The sequence below is a fragment of the Bubalus bubalis genome, chromosome 14, assembly GCF_019923935.1.
Source record: "Bubalus bubalis isolate 160015118507 breed Murrah chromosome 14, NDDB_SH_1, whole genome shotgun sequence".
NCBI lineage: Eukaryota > Metazoa > Chordata > Mammalia > Artiodactyla > Bovidae > Bubalus > Bubalus bubalis.
In genome coordinates this window covers 76419908-76439857 of record NC_059170.1, presented here as the reverse complement: position 1 = coordinate 76439857, position 19950 = coordinate 76419908, and the positions used below count along the sequence as shown (strand labels likewise).

The 19950-nt window shown below is 37.1% G+C and overlaps 1 protein-coding gene across 4 annotated transcripts in view; it reads right to left on the bottom strand.

The window, feature by feature from the left end:
* Positions 1–1487: 1487 nt before the first annotated feature.
* The window catches only part of ESF1 (ESF1 nucleolar pre-rRNA processing protein homolog), a 58210-nt gene continuing 39747 nt past the window's right edge, over positions 1488–19950 (bottom strand). For all 4 annotated transcript variants that reach the window (XM_006051316.4, XM_006051315.4, XM_006051317.4 and 1 more), the window contains exons 10-14: positions 19191–19312; positions 15071–15158; positions 5874–5956; positions 4203–4349; positions 1488–2295 (exon numbers count right to left, since the gene is read on the bottom strand). In XM_006051316.4, the coding sequence (XP_006051378.1) occupies positions 2002–2295; positions 4203–4349; positions 5874–5956; positions 15071–15158; positions 19191–19312 (734 nt within the window). In that variant the 3' untranslated portion in view covers positions 1488–2001. The remainder of the gene's footprint in view (positions 2296–4202; positions 4350–5873; positions 5957–15070; positions 15159–19190; positions 19313–19950) is intronic.

Sequence of the window (19950 nt, the reverse complement as noted above, 5' to 3'; positions counted from 1 at the left end):
TGGGGTCGCACAGAGTCAGACACGACTGAAGCAACTTAGCAGCAGCAGCAGGCCATATAATTAAACCCTCTTGGTGTATAATTCTTTTTATACATTGTTAGATTTAATATGCTAATACTTTGTTGAGGATTTTTATGCTTAAGTTTTAGAGACAGATGGATTCTCCAGAAGCAATCTCATTTCTACATATTAACAATAAACACCAGTGTGCAGGTATTATTTGTACTGTCTTTGGTCTTTGTATTAAGGATACCACAAACAACAATCAAAATGAATGTGACCTTAGGAGTCACCCAAACTACCCCCACATTGTGTACTGAAGTGATAGTGGCCATTTTTTTATCCTGAGTTTTACTATCAGGAATTATTGAGAACCTAGTATTTTTGGTGTAGAATGTTTAACAAAGTACCTGATAATGCTATTCCTTTTTTTTCTACTTAAAAAAATATCAACTTTCTGAGAAAATGAGCCAGGGCTGTGCATATGTTCCATTTATTTGTTATAATCAAGTGTGTGCCCGACTAGTAAAATGAGACTTACAATTAAATATAGTGACTTAACAACAAAGGGCTCAAAAACAAAAACCCAAACCAAACCAATTAAAAAACCAAAGGGCTAAAAAAAAAAACCCCCAAAACCAAAGAGCTAAATTTCACAGTAATTTAAAAATCAAACTGAGTAATCCCCACACTATGATTAAAGTTTAAAGGAAAAAAGTCTTTTTCCTTGAATAATGAAATATATACAACTGTTTATAGACAATATTCAAAAATACATTAAGATTCATGATCTTTTAGTGATGAGTATGTAAATACTGCTTTATTTGGCTGAACCACCTAAAAATGTCAGCACTTTATGGTAAGAATACCATGCCCTGCACATACTCTGCATTTTTCTGTTATTATGAGCAATTTTAGATAGACTGTTTATATGCCCTTATTATCTTGACATCATTCTGTGTCTTATATCCTTTTATTCTCGAAAATATATAGTACATTGGTGGGCTTGAGTTTTTATACCAATAATGTCAAGTTTACTGTTAATCAAAAACTTGGCCAAATTCCTACTGCCTTTTTTTCCCCCAAGTGATCATTTTGGATTTTTAAATTTTCATTTATCTATATAGCACACCTACTTCTTCTAAGTGGTCAGTTAACAGTTTATAAAATCTAGACCAGATGAGATCCAGGAGTATTAAGGCCTCAAAGGTGTGTTTTAATTTAATTAAAAAATTAAGATTCCTTAAACTCTACAGCAGCATATCTACCATTCCAGGCATTCCAAAAATCTGAAGGGCAGACAGAAAGATTTCCTGCTACTATAATTAGAAAAATCATCACAGAGTTCACAAATATTTCAACTACAATTATGAGTAATGCAAACCTGGAACTGCGTTTCATGGAGATGTACTCTTAAAGAGTTAGTTAGGTTTTTAGATAGTTTTCCAGAGAGTAATTTGAGGTGAATAAGATGAAATAAATCAGTGTACACAAAATAATAAAAACTTTTATTTATAAATTAATAAACAAACTATAATAAACATGACCAAATAACAAAGAAAGTTACTGGCTTCTATTCATTATGGCTAGAAAAAGAAATTATTTAAACAAGTATCTAAATCTGCCTCCTGCTTCCAGAGAAATAAATGTATTGCATGTACATATTTTCAAATTGTTCCCAACTCTTATTCCAACTCAAGACTTGGGTAGTACTCTATTTTTTATATAGGAATTGTACACAGACTTTACAAAAGCTAATAGAGTAAAAAATATTAAAATTTTATAAATCTTACAGTCTGGATTGATTATGATTAATTTGTGGAAATATACAGTACAAATCTTTCAACCATTCATAATTTGGTCTGTTATACATGGAAAATAAATTTTATGACTGTCAGATTTTACTTATATTCTTGAAAGGTTGACTGTTCCCAATAAGTAATCCTTCCACCACTTCTGTATACTTTCTACATTCTCAATTCAAAAGGAAACAACATACAATTATTTGACTTTTTGTTTTTTTCTTGCTTGAAACTGCTCTGTTTTGTTTTTTACAGATTTAATCAACATTGACAAGGCAGGATCAATGGACCTCTTGTGTGATTCCTTCTGAATCTCACCCTCCTTTTCACTCGTTGCCTGAATCAGCCCCTGTTCTTTTTGTTCTCTCTGACGGGCTTTCTCCTCAAGGATTCTTTCCATAGCTTTTGTTTTCTTGAAATTAGGATCTGAAGGATCCAAATTGAACAAGTGGGAAGTATACATTGCCTGAAATCTTGCATCCTTAACATTGACCTGCAAACCCAAAAGGAAAGTATAAATACATAAAATTAGTAAACCAAAAGGCCTAGAAATGAGACCAGAGTTCAAAAAGTCAGTGAGTTGATAAAAAATACAAATGTATTTTGCATTGACTCATTAGAAAGCCATTCCTCCACAGATCTTCAATGAAGTTTTTAGGTTTATTCTTGAACCACATGTGCAGGGCACACTGTTCTTACCACACAATGACAACATCCTTGGGAGGGAATTATCACAGTCTTTATGTTACACTGTGGCCTGTTACTACCTCAGCCTCTTAGACTGTCTGCAGGAGTGACCACAGGAGATGCAGGCTCACCTATGCTTACAGTATGAAATCTCTTTCTGGCTGAGATAATTAAGCCAGTGATGGTATCTCCTGTTGGAATTTTAGGCGAAGTCACTGCCTTCTTAGTACAATAAATTTTTTTCAACCTTGGTGCTAAAATGAGCAGCTACTGAGAGTGAATCATACAGCAGATTCAAAGACCATGATGGGAAAGACGGTACCCCCAAGACTAAGATCTGATCAGATACAAGCTCCAAATGCATCCTTTATTATTCTACAAAAACACTGCGTTCCCACACTTTAAGAGCATACTCTTAACTCCAGCCAGGCTTTCAAGTATTGCCGGGCACAGGAGTGACCAGACAGAAAGTGAGCATGACTCCCTGACTGCCACTCATCATTGCCCTGTGAAAAAGAGCCCACCCAGAGATGGACTGTAGAGTTATTTGTAGTAAGGACCACAGGCATGATACTACTACCACACTCACAAAAAATGTTTTTATCATGCATAAGACATCATTTTCTTCATGATGATTAGTTATCATAATAGAAGATTTGACTATAAATCATTCTCTGCTTTTAACTTTTTTTAAGAAAACTAATTTACCAAAAATTGATTCAGTGGAACAGCACCATACTTGGAGCTGACTTACAGAAACCAGAGTTACACAGTGGTCTCAAAGTCCCTCTCAATGCTGCTTAGAAGTTATTTGTATGCTTCTCTCAATTCTCCAAACAAATTCAAAATCTCTCCCATCTTCTTCTGAGTCTATTCTTCCATGCTAATGGATGGAAGTCATCAAATAGTTCCTGATAGCTCTCTGTAGGTTTTCTGTACAGGGCTCAAACTCATGCATGGGGACTGTGTGGCCACTAGAAATATGTATTTTAGCAAAAAAAGAGGGGAAAGAGGGAACAGTGGAAACAAGAAACAGAGCAATTAAAAAATTGTGGCCTGGGACTTTCCCAGTGGTCCAGTGGTTAAGAAACTGACTGCCAATGCAGGGGATGTGGGTTTGATCCCTGGTCCAGAGAGACTTCAAAAACTGGACAACTGAGCCTACCTGCATCAATTGCCGAGCCCATGCACCCTAGAGTTCATATTCCTCAAGAGAACCCATCACAACGAGAAGCCTGGGTACCACAGCTACAGGGCAGCCCCTGCTCACCAGAGCTAGAGAAAGCCTGTGCAGAGCAACAAAGAGCCCATGCAGCGAAACGCAGACCCAGCGCAGTCAAAAAAAAAAAAAAAAAAATCGCACCTACTACCTGGCCCTTGCACACAGAGTGTGACGTGAATCTGCTACTTCGCAGTCAGGCTTAACGATGCAGAACTTTCCCAGTGTGAGCATCACACTGCATGTGATTCTAATGCTAAAAGCTACATATTTTGGTGCAACATAGCTTCCAAAATAGAAGCCTACTACTTCACCTGATGCTTAAAGAACCACCCTGGGGATGAACTGGTTATACTGGACTAAAAGATGGTAGCTTTGGCTCCACAACTGGGTCCTTCCTGAGATCAAGGGGCCAAGCTCAATTTTTATCTAAAGAGCTGACTTTGGATTCAACGCCAGCTTTTAATAGAATAATGATTTTTGTCGCTGGTTACCTCAAAGTCATCCTCCAATAATTCCTTCTTCTTCATGAGCTGTTTTTTCTTCTTTTTGCTCAGATTCTGGTGCTCCACAATCTTGTTATAATTGAAGTGTTTCTTGCTCTCTTCCTCCTCATCCATCACAAGCAAAGCCATTTCAGCCTGTGGAGAGAAAAAAAGAGTTCAAATATACGACAGTGTTTTTCTTTCCTCAAACAGGAGTATGGAGCACAGAAATGCCCTCAGAAAAGGAAAAGCCAGTCATCAGTGCTCTGGGATGACACCTGTCTTCCATCGCAGACTGTGGATCACTGAACTCATAAAGAAATCCACAGACCGCTGTACAGCAACAGGTATAATTTTTTGGAGAAACATCACTGACAACAGGAGAGGGGTGAACACTTGATCTAAAAACCAGACCATATTTCACATTATGTAACTGATCAGTAGGTGATAGAAACAAAAGTCCTCAAGTTCCCCAAATAAAAATTCCTCATTTTCACTTTGGTCTTTTTAAGCAGACACTAAATCTCATAAACATGTAGTAGTTTGTGATACAGACTAGACTTTCCAAACATGTGCTTTATGAACAATGAATTCCTTTTTTCTTTTGCTGTTTTTGCCTCTACTTTTCTAATATTGATATATGAAGGCAAGATCTTAATATTTGCTGCTGAAATCTAATATAATGCCTGTTTCCATTCAACAGGTATTTTCTACTGACCATGGGATTAAATGTAAATCTTTAAGAATCAAGTAAACAACCATGCATGCTACAGAAAATACAATCTTCCTCCACCCACTTAGACTGCTTTAATTTCCTCTCCTTTCCATGACTGGTACCTACAGTTCGCTTTCTTTTTAGAATGATTTCCTACAAACAAAGATTTTCTTTGTGTTCCTTAACTCTATATTACTGCATATGCAATAAAAGATGCATTAAGATGCAGAGTTTAGGTGACCAGTCTGGCTCCCTCCTAGACAGTGCTGGGAACATCAGACTCAGGAATGTTGCTGCTGCTGCTGCTAAGTCACTTCAGTCGTGTCCGACTCTGTGCGACCCCATAGATGGCCTCCTACCAGGTTCCTCTGTCCCCGGGATTCTCCAGGCAAGAACACTGGAGTGGGTTGCCATTGAACGCTGCTGACTCCAATTCCTGTCTCAGCAAAAACACGTACTATTTTGTGCCGTGGATTATGTGGAGGTGCTTAAGGGTAATAGTCACTACACTTCCAAGAAAGGCTTTAATTTTGCACATTAATTTTCAACAATAAAAAGAGAGAGAGGAGCATTTAACAAGCCATAAAACAAACTCTGTATTACAGGACAGATTCAGACTGAATTAAAACCATGTCAATATTATTTTTAAGTTTTAATATTAGTATTTTTGTCTCTTATTGTCAGTTTTGCCCTTTATTGTCAGTTATAATAAGGGTTTTAAAAGATATTTTCCTCTTAATCACAAACGGACACGCCTTGGGTGTGAACTAAACTTTAACTCTGTACTTGGAGAAATATTTGGTGAAAAGGAGATATTTTTAAATTATGCTGCTAAAATATTTATAAATTTCATTGTTAAAATCAGTTATTTTTTTATTAGACATATTGGAAACTCATATGGACACCTTCACTTAAAGTGTACATATCACTTGTCCATTAAAAATGTAAACATGACCATTAATTACCTTTTGTCTTTCTATTTCAGCTTCTTCCTCTGGAGATATGTCATCTTTTGCAGATTTTGTTGATTTTTTCTTTTCTTTTATACCTGGCACAACAAACCAACATAGAAGGGTTAAAAATTATGACTATCACAACAATTTGCTTATACTATTTATTTAAAAAATTTTGTTTGTAACAAAAATGCAAGGTATCTAGAAATAATCTTACCAATAAATATATAGAAACTAAAGAAACTAAAAAAAAAAAAGTATTACTGAGATGACTACGGGTACGAATAGAATAATAGTCTGGACATGATGAGTGAATATTATAAAGGAATTTCTTCTGAAAGTAATGTATAATTCTACATCAATTAAAAAGAAAACTTATAAGATCATTTTAGCAGAAACAGAATAAACACTAGATAGAATTCAGTATCCTCTCATAATATATATACATTTAATAAAATTCTAAATAAAATTTTATTCAAGGAAATCTTTGCAAAGAATGAGATAGATCTGATTTACTAGTGATACAGTATGCTAAAGTGTACTACAAAGTGAAAAAAACCAAAAATGCTGTAACTATACAATGAGAAAAATAGAACAGTATGGCTTATTATATAATAAAATGTAGCATCATACATCACTGGAAAAAGAAGGGATTATTCAATAACTGGTGCTGGGCAATTTGTTCTATTCTGCAAAATAATCCTTGAGCTATAGCTGTGTGCATGTGCTCAGTCACTCATTGATGTCTGAGTCTTTGCGACCCCATTCACTATAGCCCACCAGGCTCCTCTGTCCATGGGATTTCCCAGGCAAGAATATTGGAAGTGGGCTGCCATTTCCTATTCCAAGGGATCTTCCCGACCTAGGAGCCATACTGCATAATGTACAGAAAAACAAAATGCAGATGTATTAAAGAGTTAAACACTAAAAAACCTATGAGAAAATACAGGGGAACAGCTACCTGATCTTAAGTAGAAGAAACGTTCTTAGCATATGAACAACAGAAGAGATCAAAGGGAAAAAAAAGTAATTTAAATATAAAAACTCTTAAAACTCATCAGCAAAATGAAAAATTCATCTGTTTAGTGACAATTTGACAATAACTACCTGGAAGTAAACGTTTAACAAAATCCTTTCTCCTTCTCCAAAGACAAAGTTGATCTTTGTTTAACTTCTGTGTCTGCTATTATTAGACAAAATTACTTATGGTAAAAGTGGCTCCTGATTAGAAAAACTTCCAAGGATGCAGGGACTTCTGGAGACCACAAGATGTTAGATGAGATGTTCCTGAAGGAGAGGGAGTAACCAATGGCAGCTAAGAGCACTTGAGTCTGGAGTGACTGGCTTGGGTTTAAACTCTGGCTCAAGTTCACTCAAGCTATAGCATTCGTGTTTTGTGTCCTTCTTTGTAAAGTGGGGATTATAACAACTAATTGCACCTAGCATCTAGGGTTACTGTGAGGACTAAATAAACTAATAAATGTGAAGAGCTTAGTTAACGTCAGGCACATGGTGCTATAAGCTACCTGCTATTATTGTGATAACATTCTGACTACATATATATGATGTTCTGGGTTCCTTGTGATCACACAGATGCTGTTTTTTTTTTCTTCTTTTTGTGTGTCTCTTGGGAAGAGTTCAAAGAGAATTTGGTGCCAAAGTATGAAGAACCAGTCTGAAGAGTAAGAAGGTTCAGAATCCACAAAGCCCCCTTCCAGAATGTTATTACACCATGTCAACCTTCTCTGAGCTACTGGGCACTGTCTTATTTGTATTTGGATGAGCTCAGTTTTGTCCTTCCAATGCAGAGAAATCAATGGTTACTACTTTAGAAAATAGTAGCAATTTAATACTACTACAGCACTTGCCATGCATCAGGAAATAGTGCTATTTACTTCCTTTTATATATGAACTACTTTAAGCCTCACAATAACCCTATGAGGTAGATTCTATTATTTATTACAATTTTCACTCTGTTGTTGACGAAACTGAAACAGAGAGAGACTGAGTGATTTGTCTCAAGCTGAGTAAGCAAAGGAACCATGAGTCAAACCCTAGCACTCCAGTTCAGGCTCTGGTAACCCCCACACTCTATACTTCACTACCAAATGTCACTCTCCCTTGAGTAGTTCTTTCCATTTAAAAAGCACTTTGTTGTGAAATAATAAATTTCAGAGAACATATAATGATGGCTGAATAACCACATCTAGTGGGGGATAACAGGAAGTCAAGAGAAGCTTCCTTTTTAAAAAATTTATTTATTTTTAATTGGAGGAGATCTCTTTATAATATTGTTATAAACATTGTTACATTTTTGGTTTCTGCCATACATCAACATAAATCAGCCATAGCAATACATATGTCCCCTCCCTCTGGAACCACTTTAGAAGCTGCCTTGTGGGCACTAGCCCTCTGCATGGCGGCAGCCCAGCCCAGCTGAGAGAAGATGATGGTGTATAAAGTGTGGCCAAGTTCACTCCTCACTGCCGCTAAGGCATCTACCTGTCTGCACTTTCAAGGAGAAACATTACTGTATGTAGTCCTTTCTCTAAGTGAGACTGTGTTCCTTATCTCAAATGTTTTTCAGGGAATGATTTATCTGTTTTGAGATTATAGCCTTTTCTCTGCTGTAAAGTACATGCATGTACATGTGTATATATACACATACACACATATATAAAAGTATCCTCAAGGTTCCACTTTCTTAGAGTCTGACTCCCACACCCTCAATTTGCCTCTGCTCCTATCCTCTTAAGGCCAGGGCTCCTTTTGAAGTGAACAGACAAGTGACACATGCAGAAGCTCTCTCTGTGGCACGGGAAAAAATCAGGCTGTCCATGATTAATACATGAAGGAGATAAAGATCTTCACATACAGCTGTGGGAAATCATTTCAAAGAGCCCACAATGAACTGTTTCAGATTTTTACAACAACCTGGTGAAAAGCCATAAAAATAAACTTGAAAGGAAGACTTCAGTAAGGGAGGAAAAAAATCTTCAAGATGGTTGGGACTAAAAATGATATCTAATTTTACATGATGAAAATTTCTTTGCTCAAGAAGAATTTACTGTGTGCTAAACTGAACTGTTTAGTCCAAAGATAAATAACGTGTAGAGACCCTTTCTGCACTGTTAACAAGATTGTTGTAAGCGGGCACATCTTTATTTATTTATTTAAAAAAAAAAAAAAAGCATTTTCCCTTTGGAAAGTTTTCACATCTAATTTAGATGAAGACTACTGGGGAAATGAAAGTCCCTGTTCTGAAACGTTATCTTTATAATTTCATTTTCCATTACTTGTTATGTTAGAGAACTGTTCCTGTAAAAAAGTTCTTTCAGAGTGTTCAGTTGAGCACTTCTTGTGGGACAGCAGTTAAGAGAACTCACTGGAGGGCAGACTGGTCTCCGTACTGACCAGACGGGAGTGTTAAGTCCCCTAATGATTCACACTTAGCAGCAAGCTACTGCACCCAAGAGTGCTAATTCATAATCAGATTCAATATGCAGCCTGTGTATCTTCCTCTGAACCAAGGCATTCGGCCTTGCCTGGAAAGCCAGCAAGTCCTTGTGTCCAACTCTGACACATATGGATCCTGGGTCTGGTCTTTACAATGCACTTGAAGAGTTACAAAATGCTTATAAAAGCATTTGTAAACTATAAAACAATGTATGAGTAGTATACTGTAAGTACTCACCATAGTGGCTGAATGAACCAAATACGTTTACTTTACTGATTTTTTTTTTCCATCACGTTGTGTGGTCTGTGAGATCTTAGTTCCCCCTTAGTTCCCATCCAGGGATTGAACCTGTGCCCCCTGCACTCGAAGTATGAAGTCTTAACCAATGGACTGCCAGGAAGTCTCACCTTATTAGATTTTCTTGGTATTTTATCAAATATCTAAAGTTTTCAAGACAAAGGATACACTCTAATAGGGTATATTTACATGTGATATACTTTAATTCACTCCTACTTCTTAAAAAACAAAATCTTATTAGAGTTTATGCAGTTAGATAGCAATAAGCACATTACCTCACCATCTCACTTCTAAAAAAAAAATGTTTTAACTCATTCTATAAGTTCATTTTCAAAACTTTCATCTAATATTGAGTTTGCAGCTTAGAATAAAATAGAAAGAATACAGCAAATTTACAGTGTATGGGGAACAAACAGAAGGAAGAACTAAAAAAGATTTCTGGTACTGATATTGGCTCCTAACCTGAGCCAAATACCAGGTCTGGCATCAGTCGGTGAACTCAATTTCTCCATATTTTTTGAACAGTGTGTAAGTTAGCCCTGGGACTGCCTAGGATAATGGTGTTATAAACATACCCAAGTCCATCTGGCTTAGAATGTCTCTGTCCTGCTCAACTGTGGGAACTGAACTATATACCCTTCCAAACACAAATGCTTTTCCTATTTCACAGCTGTTCCTTCTCAGTTTCTTAAACTTTCCTACCTTCCAGGTACACCTTCTCCAGGACAGGGTACTTTATGCAGGCTCTTGACTTCAGAGCCCAAACCTGCATCTTCCTCTCTCACCAGCGCTTCCTACCTTTCATTCTGTGGTGTGAAATACTATTTATAAGCTAACAATTACTAAGTATATATTTGCAATCTGACTTTTCAGCTGATCTCCAAACCTCATATATAAATGTTAACCTAATACCTCCATGTAGCTATCTGATTGACATCTTAGACCAATTGTGTCCTACTGACCCTTTCCTAAGATTCTCCTTAACTCAGTAAATAGAAGAACATTATCACAGCCACAGGACTGGAAAAGGTCAGTTTTCATTCCAATCCCAAAGAATGGCAATACCAAAGAATGTTCAAACTACTGCACAATTGCACTCATTTCACATGCTAGAAAGATCATGCTCAAAATCCTCCAAGCTAGGCTTCAACAGTATGTGAATCAAGAACTTCCAGATGTTCAAGGTGAATTTAAAAAAGGCAGAGGAACCAGAGATCAAATTGCCAACATCTGTTGGATCACAGGAAAAACCAAGAGAATTCCAGAAAAGCACCTACTTCTGCTTCATTGACTATGATAAAGCCTTTGACTGTGTGGATCACAACAAACTGTGGAAAATTCTTAAAGAGATGGAAACACCAGATCACCTGACCTGCCTCTTGAGAAATCTGTATCCAGGTCAAGAAGCAACAGTTAGAACTGGACATGGAACAACAGACTGGTTCCAAATCAGGAAAGGAGTATGTCAAGGCTGTATATTGTCACCCTGCTTATTTACCTTGTATGCAAAGTACATCATGAGAAATACTGGGCTGGATGAAGTACAAGTTAAAATCAAAGACTGCTGGGAGAAATATTAATAACCTCAGATATGCATGACACCACCCTTATGGCAGAAAGTGAAGAGGGACTAAAGAGCCTCTTGATGAAGGTAAAAGAGGAAAGTGAAAAAGCTGTATTAAAACTCAACATTCAAAAAACTAAGATCATGGCATCGGTCCCATCACTTCATGGCAAATAGACTTGGAAACAATGGAAACAGTGACACGTTCTTTTCTTGGGCTCCAAAATCACTGAGGATGGTGAAATTAAAAGATGTTTGCTCCTTGGAAGAAAAGCTATGACAAACCTAGACAGCGTATTAAAAAACAGAGATATCACTTTACTGACAAAGGTGGGTTTTATCAAAGCTATGGTTTTTCCAGTAGTCATGTATGGATGTGAGAGTTGGACTATAAAGAAGGCTGAGTGCCAAAGAATTGATGCTTTTGAACTGTGGTGTTGGAGAAGACTCATGAGTCTCTTGGACTGCAAGATCAAACCAGTCAATCCTAAAGGAAATAAACCCTGAAAATTCACTGGAAGGACTGATGCTGAAGCTGAAGCTCCAATGCTTTGGCCACCTGATGTGAAGAGCTGATTCACTGGAAAAGACCCTGATGCTGGGAAAGACTTAAGGTGGGAGGAGAAGGGGACAAGAGAGGACGAGATAGTTGGATGGCATCACCAACTCAATAAACATAACCGTGAGCAAGCTCTGGAGATGGTAAAGGACAGGGAAGCCTGGCATGCTGCAGTCCAGGGCGTCACAAACATTCGGACATGACTGAGTGACTGAACAACAATTGCAGAGATTCAAAACAAGAATCTAGGAGTTATGCTAAATTTCTTCCTTATCCAAATAAAAATTGGTAAGTCTACCTCCAAAATATATCTAGAATCCCATTCAGTTTCCTTCTTCCAATATTATTACTAGTAAGCTGTCTAGACTAACCATCACCTCTTGTCTAGACCTCTGCAAAGGTCTGGTCTCTCAGCTCTCACCATGCTTTCTTCAGTCTGTTCTCTTTGCAGGACTCAGAGGAGTAGGCTTACATACACACCATACCATGTCACATCTTTGCTTTAAGACCCTTTCAGTTCACTTCAGTCGCTCAGTCGTGTCCGACTCTTTGCGACCCCATGAACCACAGCACGCCAGGCCTCCCTGTCCATCACCAACTCCTGGAGTCCACCCAAACCCATGTCCACTGTGTTGGTGATGCCATCCAACCATCTCATCCTTTGTCGTCCCCTTCTCCTCCTGCCCTCAATCTTTCCAAACATCAGGGTCTCTTCAAATGAGTCAACTCTTCGCATCAGGTGGCCAAAGTATTGAAGTTTCAGCTTCAGCATCAGTCCTTCCAATGCACACCCAGGACTGATCTTTAGGATGGACTGGCTGGAACTCCTTGCAGTCCAAGGGACTCTCAAGAGTCTTCTCCAACACCACAGTTCAAAAGCATCAATTCTTCTGTGCTCAGCTTTCTTTATAGTCCAACTCTCACATCCATACATGACTACTAGAAAAACCATAGCCTTGACTAGATGGACCTTTGTTGACAAAGTAGTGTCTCTGCTTTTTAATATGCTGTCTAGGTTGGTCATAACTTTCCTTCCAAGGAGCAAGCATCTTTTAAGACCCTTTACTGGCCTCCCATGGTCAGTGAGTAAAATCCAAATTTGTCGCTGTGACACAAGGCCCTGCCTCATAGTAAACTGCCCTTCTGCCCACATTCCAGGCACAAAGGTGAGGTGTCCTTCAATTCCACCACACATTCTTTCTCACCTCACAGCTGTTCTACCCACTTTCCCCTCATTTGCAGTGCTCCTTCCCCCAGCTCTCCCTGCCTGACTCCTCCTCATTCTGCAGGTCTCAGCTCAAATGTTGCCATCTCAAAGAAGCTTGCTTCACCCACCCTATATAAGAAAGCCACTCTCCTTCTTCTTCCCAGGTACATGCTCTGTATTATCCTATTTATTAGTTCCTTTAGAACACTGATCATATTCTCAAAACATTCTTATTTGTTTACTGTAAAGAATCTGCCTGCAGTGCAAGAGACCCAGGTTCAATCCTTGGGTTGGGAAGATCCCCTGGAGAAGGAAATGGCAACCCAGTAGCCCTACCTGGAAAATCCTATGGATAGAGGAGCCTGGTGGGTTACAGTCCATGGGGTCACAAGAGTCGGACATGACTTTGTGACTAAACTACCACTTCATGTCGTCCCTTCCCTAAAACCATAAACTCTGAGGGATGTAACTTTGCTTGTATTATTAGTACTGTATCTCTAGCATACCAGAGTGCTTAGCACCTGGCAGGTACTCAAAAATATTTATTGACAGAATGAATAAACAAACATATGGTGAGACCATTTATTGGTCTAATTTTAATGTAAATTAAAAAAAAATCACTTTTTCCTTAAATGAAAACAAGATATAAATTATTATTCCTAGGAAGTATTCTGAAATCAAAAGTATATTGAAAACAAGCAAACTTTACCTGTATTTTCCTTTGGAACTTCTGATACTAACTTTCAAGGAAACTATTCACAATTTAAATGTGCTGATTCCAAGAAACAAGCTACCCTAAGCCACCAAGCTACATAACTTACTCTTTGAATCCTACTCTGAGTTCTGCAGTTTGACCAGATTTCACAAGCCAAATGAAGCACTTTGGAATGAGAACAAGGAAATGATAATGCTTCACATTTCTCCGTTATAAACCTGGTTTCCTGAAATGTGAGGATAAGGCTAAAATCCACCATCTTTTAGAAATGACTGCTCAGGTATGATAAGAAGAAGAATATGCTAAGTTTCCATTTCCCTTTCCAATTCCTAAGAATCTCACATCCTATAATATAGACTTTATTCATCTTGATCCCCTTTTCATCAATAAAACATCAGTACTAAAAGGCTGTAACAACCAGGAAATAATTTTGAGCAATTTTGACTTTCCTGTAGAGAACTATTTTGGCCCACTAGTCACAAGGGACGAGAAACAGGGAAACTTCATAAAATCCTTCTCTTTACAATGCCAGCTTGGAGGTGCTCCAGGAGCAAGCCTTTGGGGTTCATGTGTGTGGTATGCAGAGCAGGGAAGGGCAAAATGCATGAGAACAAATGGAAAAACCTTACAGTGGTCCCATACTGACTTGTCCAAGTATGGTCTGAACCTTACCACACGTATTTATACACACACACACTTACACGTATGAAAAAAGTAAGAATGAATGCATTCAGGAGAGAACTGACTGGTGCATGTGCAATGGAAACTAGGCTCCTTGGAAACTGGAAATCAGATACCTGAGAGTTTATTTAGGGATTCACGGAAAAAGGGGAGGAGGCTGGCTTTTCAGCTACATGAAAGCTAATTATGAAGCAGAATAAATGAAATGGGATAAAATGAAACATAGATGTGGGGTCAACTGGAGCCAAAAGTTTTCACACTATGTACACATGTTTCACACATGCAAGCCGTGTAAAAATTTTAACATATCCACATAAACACAAATGGATTTATTCCATACTTTCAATTCTTCACAGACTTTGCAAAGAGAGACCTGGAGTGGATGTGTTATAAAAAAAGCAGTGAAACACAAAAAGATATGACTTCCTTTTTTTCCTCATCCTTTTATAATCAATCTACCTAGAAAGGACTCCCTAGTAAACTTATGAAATTAATCATGTTCACCCAAAGCCTCCTATAATGAAATTACTTCTTGTACGTACAGGGGACATGCTGACTCTCCTATCTGATCAGTGGTTACATCTAACAGGACAAACGTGCTTATAAGCCACTAGGGAGCTACACAAATTCTAGGGATTTTGAAAGAATGCATAGTTTACATTGTTTCTACCCATGTCACCTTTTTTGCTTTAGATTCCAACTGAAAACTACAAATATGGGTTGGCTTACCTATTTTTTTAGCTTCTTCAGCAAAGTATGGGTCATTCATATCAACATCGGAGGGAACATCATCTTCACTGGCCTCTTCAGCAAGAGCCTTAAAGATGAATATAAAAAATAAATACAGTTTATTGTAAGGACCAAAACAAATAAATGTGAAGAAAAACCTAATTTCTTTTAAATCAAGCAGTTCAATCTAAAATTAAACTAGTTTTCAAAAATGGCTAAGTTTACAAAATAACTTCTGATTAACTCTTTTGTTTGTTCAACAAATGCTTATGGAATACTTTATAAATGCAGGAACTATACAGGGCTTTTGAGAGAGACAATAGTTATCAGATATATGGTTTCTGTCTTCAAAAATTTTATGATCTATTAAAAGAAATTAGCCACATAAACAAAGGTATGGTGGTGGTTTAGTCACTAAGTTGTGTCCAACTCTTTGCAATCCCATGGATGGTAGCCCTCAAGGCTCCTCTGTCCATGGGATTCTCCAGGCAAGAACACTGGAGTGGGTTGCCATTCCCTTCTCCAGGGGATCTTCCCGACCCAGGGATTGAACCTGGGTCTCCTGCATTGCAGGCAGATTCTTTACTGACTGAGCTATGAGGGAAGCCCTAAACAACAAAGATATATAGCAATAATAATTAAAGATAGGGAGTTCCAGAAGAGACAAAAATAAAACACATTCAAGGAAAAGAATACTTTTAGATGGGTGATCAGTGAAGACAGGTAGCCTTAATCTCTCACAAAATTGAGAAATGGCAGTGATTAACAATAGCATGGAGTAGTTCACTGTGGAAGCCTGGCAGGCTGCAGTCCACGGGGTCACAAAGAATCAGACATGACTTAGCGACTGAACAAGTGCATTGTGGGTTATCTTTCAAATCATTATTTAATGCGATTTATCTGCTGGTTAATTAAAGAAAATGATTCTTTGTTATGAAATTTCAAAAATACAAAAGCATAAGGAAGGTATAATGAACCTCCTGTTCTCATCACCCAATTTCAATAATTACTTTATCTATAATCCATTCAAGAAAACTTCTGTACTAATTTTAGGCACATCAATTGGTTACATTTTCCCTAATGAAATTTGAACAGTTTACTAAATTAGTGTATTTAAGTTAAAAAAAAATCAAGTCTATAAAGTAAACAGAATATATGCAAACTAAGATCAGACTAACCAGATGGAGTTTATCCCCAGGAATCTACAATATGTGTCATTTTAAGAAAAATATTTAGATAAATCCATGCAACTATGGATACCTTATCTTCGACAAAGGAGGCAAGAATATGCAATGGAGAAAAGACAATCTCTTTAACAAGTGGTGCTGGGAAAACTGGTCAACCACTTGTAAAAGAATGAAACTAGAACACTTTCTAACACCATACACAAAAATAAACTCAAAATGGATTAAAGATCTAAACGTAAGACCAGAAAACTATAAAACTCCTAGAGGAGAACATAGGCAAAACACTCTCCGACATACATCACAGCAGGATCCTCTACGACCCACCTCCTAGAATATTGGAAATAAAAGCAAAAGTAAACAAATGGGACCTAATTAAAATTAAAAGCTTTTGCACAACAAAGGAAACTATAAGCAAGGTGAAAAGACAACCTTCAGAATGGGAGAAAATAATAGCAAATGAAGCAACTGACAAAGAATTAATCTCAAAAATATACAAGCAACTCCTGCAGCTCAATTCCAGAAAAATAAACGAACCAATCAAAAAATGGGCCAAAGAACTAAACAGACATTTCTCCAAAGAAGACATACAGATGGCTAATAAACATATGAAAAGAGGCTCAACATCACTCATTATCAGAGAAATGCAAATCAAAACCACAGTGAGGTACCATTTCATGCCAGTCAGAATGCCTGCTATACAAATGTCCACAAGCAATAAATGCTGGAGAGGGTGTGGAGAAAAGGGAACCCTCTTACACTGTTGGTGGGAATGCAAACTACTACAGCCACTATGGAGAACAGTGTGGAAATTCCTTTAAAAAACTAGAAACAGAACTGCCATAGGACCCAGAAATCCCACTGCTGGGCATACACAACAAGGAAACCAGAACTGAAAGAGACACATGTACCCCAATGTTCATCGCAGCACTGTTTATAATAGCCAGGACATGGAACCAACCTAGATGTCCATCAGTAGATGAATGAATAAGAAAGCTGTGGTACATATACACAATGGAATATTACTCAACCATTAAAAAGAATACATTTGAATCAGTTCTAATGAGGTGGATGAAACTGGAGCCTATTATACAGAGTGAAGTGAGTCAGAAAGAAAAACACCAATACAGTATACTAACACATATATATGGAATTTAGAAAGATGGTAACGATAACCCTGTATGCAAAAGAGACACAGATGTATAGAACAGTCTTTTGGACTCGCCTCTAATTAAAATCAATAAATTTATATTAAAAAAAAGAAAAATGTTTAGAATGCACATTGCTAAACATTATCCTACATGCTGAAGAAGACCTGCCAAACCCTAAAGAATGTTCATTTTGGTATTACTATCCTTTTGAGAACAAGGACTACTAAGAATTTTTCACCAAATTATTATAATCGGTTTAGCAGTAATATAATGTTTATAGCAAAGATTCTAAAATACTTATATATCTAACTACATATATATTTACATATTTTTACAACTATTCTTTTAGATCTAAATTACAGCTGTATCAACTATGGCAAATAAACATGTATTCATTTCTTCAGTAATAATCTCTTAGGATCAAACTGAAGTGACAAAGAGTTGGGGGAAAAATATTTTTAACCTGAATTCTTCAGATTCTCCTGTATGTGGAGAATCCGGTGAGGTGGAAGAGGTCTGCTGAATCACCAAGTGCAGCACTCAGTCTAGAACAAACTGAGCACTCAACAAACCTATTTTTAATATCGTTAAAAATATTGATAAAACTACTCCAGTCTAAGCTCATTAAAGGGAAAAGGTAAAAGCACAAGATAATATCAAAGTACCAATCAAATGAAAATCAAAGAAAACAGCTGCTAAATGTCCCACAGAAGAGTGACTCTTTACTGACCCCATGCAGGCCCACTTGTAGGTCTTCCATTAAACTGATGGCTTAATAACTTGTGGAATTATTCCATTTTAAAGATATTTTACTGCCTGGGAGAGGCAGAATATCAATGCAGGCAGGGCTCTGACCTCATTTCCTCATTTTTCTATCCATTTCCAGAAACATGGAGTATAACAGGAGTACAAAAATCAGTCCACTGTATCATTCAATTCCAAAGCCCTCTTTCAATACTGCAGTTCTTGTGTAGCACAGAGAAACAATCCAGTACAGCAGAAAGCACTGGAGCAAGAGACTGGATTCTGGCACCAGCCTGGCAATTAACAAGGTGCGTATTCTTAGAGGAAGCACTTCATTTTCTACAACTATCAATATAAAACATCAGGGTTGGACTAAAAGTAATCATTTAAGATTCCTCAGGTTGTAAAATTCTATGACTAGTGATATAATCTTAAGATAATGAATGAACTGCTAGGATGCTGCATTTCATTGACAAGACAGAATATTTTTATTGGCAGGAACCCTAAGTGTCTCTGTTATTACTAAGGACTCTAACTCTGGAAAGATGTTATTTCTGAATCACGGGAGTCAAATCGATTTTTCACAGACAACATATTAGCACAGATGATCTAATGACAATATGTTAAAAGATCTATACACAAATATTGAAAAATTTCACAAATAGTGAAAAAAGCATCTTGAGAAATATACAGAAAAAATTTCATTCATTTTGAAAATGTCTCTCTCTATATATGCTCAAGTAAAAATGTCTGTCTGTACCTCTCTTTCTCACAAACACAGAACAGAATCAAACTGTCTTACACCTAGAAATCTCCTAAACTATGCATTTTATTGAGGTAGTACATAAATGTAAAATATTAGAGTGCAGCCTTTACAGTGGCTCTGGGCTTTCACAGGTTGTATGCATCATTCTGTAGCCTTGCAGAAAACACTAACCTACCCCCATGAGTGGTTACGTTATGAGACAATGGGTGCCAAGCACTGGTACCTTCTGATACTTAGTGGCTGTTCAATAATTACTCAATCATGATTATTGATACCTTCTGTTTCTTTTTCAGTCTTTTTTTCTCTTTCTTCTTCTCTAAAAATTGTTCCCAAGGGGTCAGTTTATCCTTTCCTTCCAATTTGTTTTTGACCATCTCTTCTGCACTTTCTTTAAGGCCTAAGGGAAAACACAAATAGTTTAGTTTAAAATATGATATCTTCACTCACTCTAAAATGTAATTAACCAAAAAATATTATTTTAATGTATTTACTAGAGAAACAAGAAAAAATGAATACTCCAATGTCACAGAGTAACATAGTATCAACTTACATCAAAGCTATTTACTAAAAACAAACAACTATAAACCTAACCAAACCAAAACAGATAAACAAACCAACCCAGCAGCTAAATACATGGTCAAGCTACTAAAGAAAACTCCTTTACTTAGGCTCAAACTTTATTTCTTGGTATGTAATTTAACCACTTGAGACTCTAAAGGTAACTGGTCTTTAACACAGTTATTTCTACTTGCTTCTGTTGCCCAAGTAAAAGCTTACATTCCCTGGAAACTACAGGTGACTAACAAAAATTAACAAAAATTAATTAGTAAGGCAATCTCTGTGGAAATAACCCAGAAGGAAAGAATTCTTGTAATTTCTTATCAAGGACTCATTCTGTGAGTATACATCTTTAAGATCAAAAGGGCCATCATGTTCAGATTCCACTTTGTATGGTTTAAGTTCTTTCAGTGATGCTATTCGCTCTTATAGGTTTCTTGCTCCTTATATTCTGCGGTTCCTGAAATGTTTCTCGGT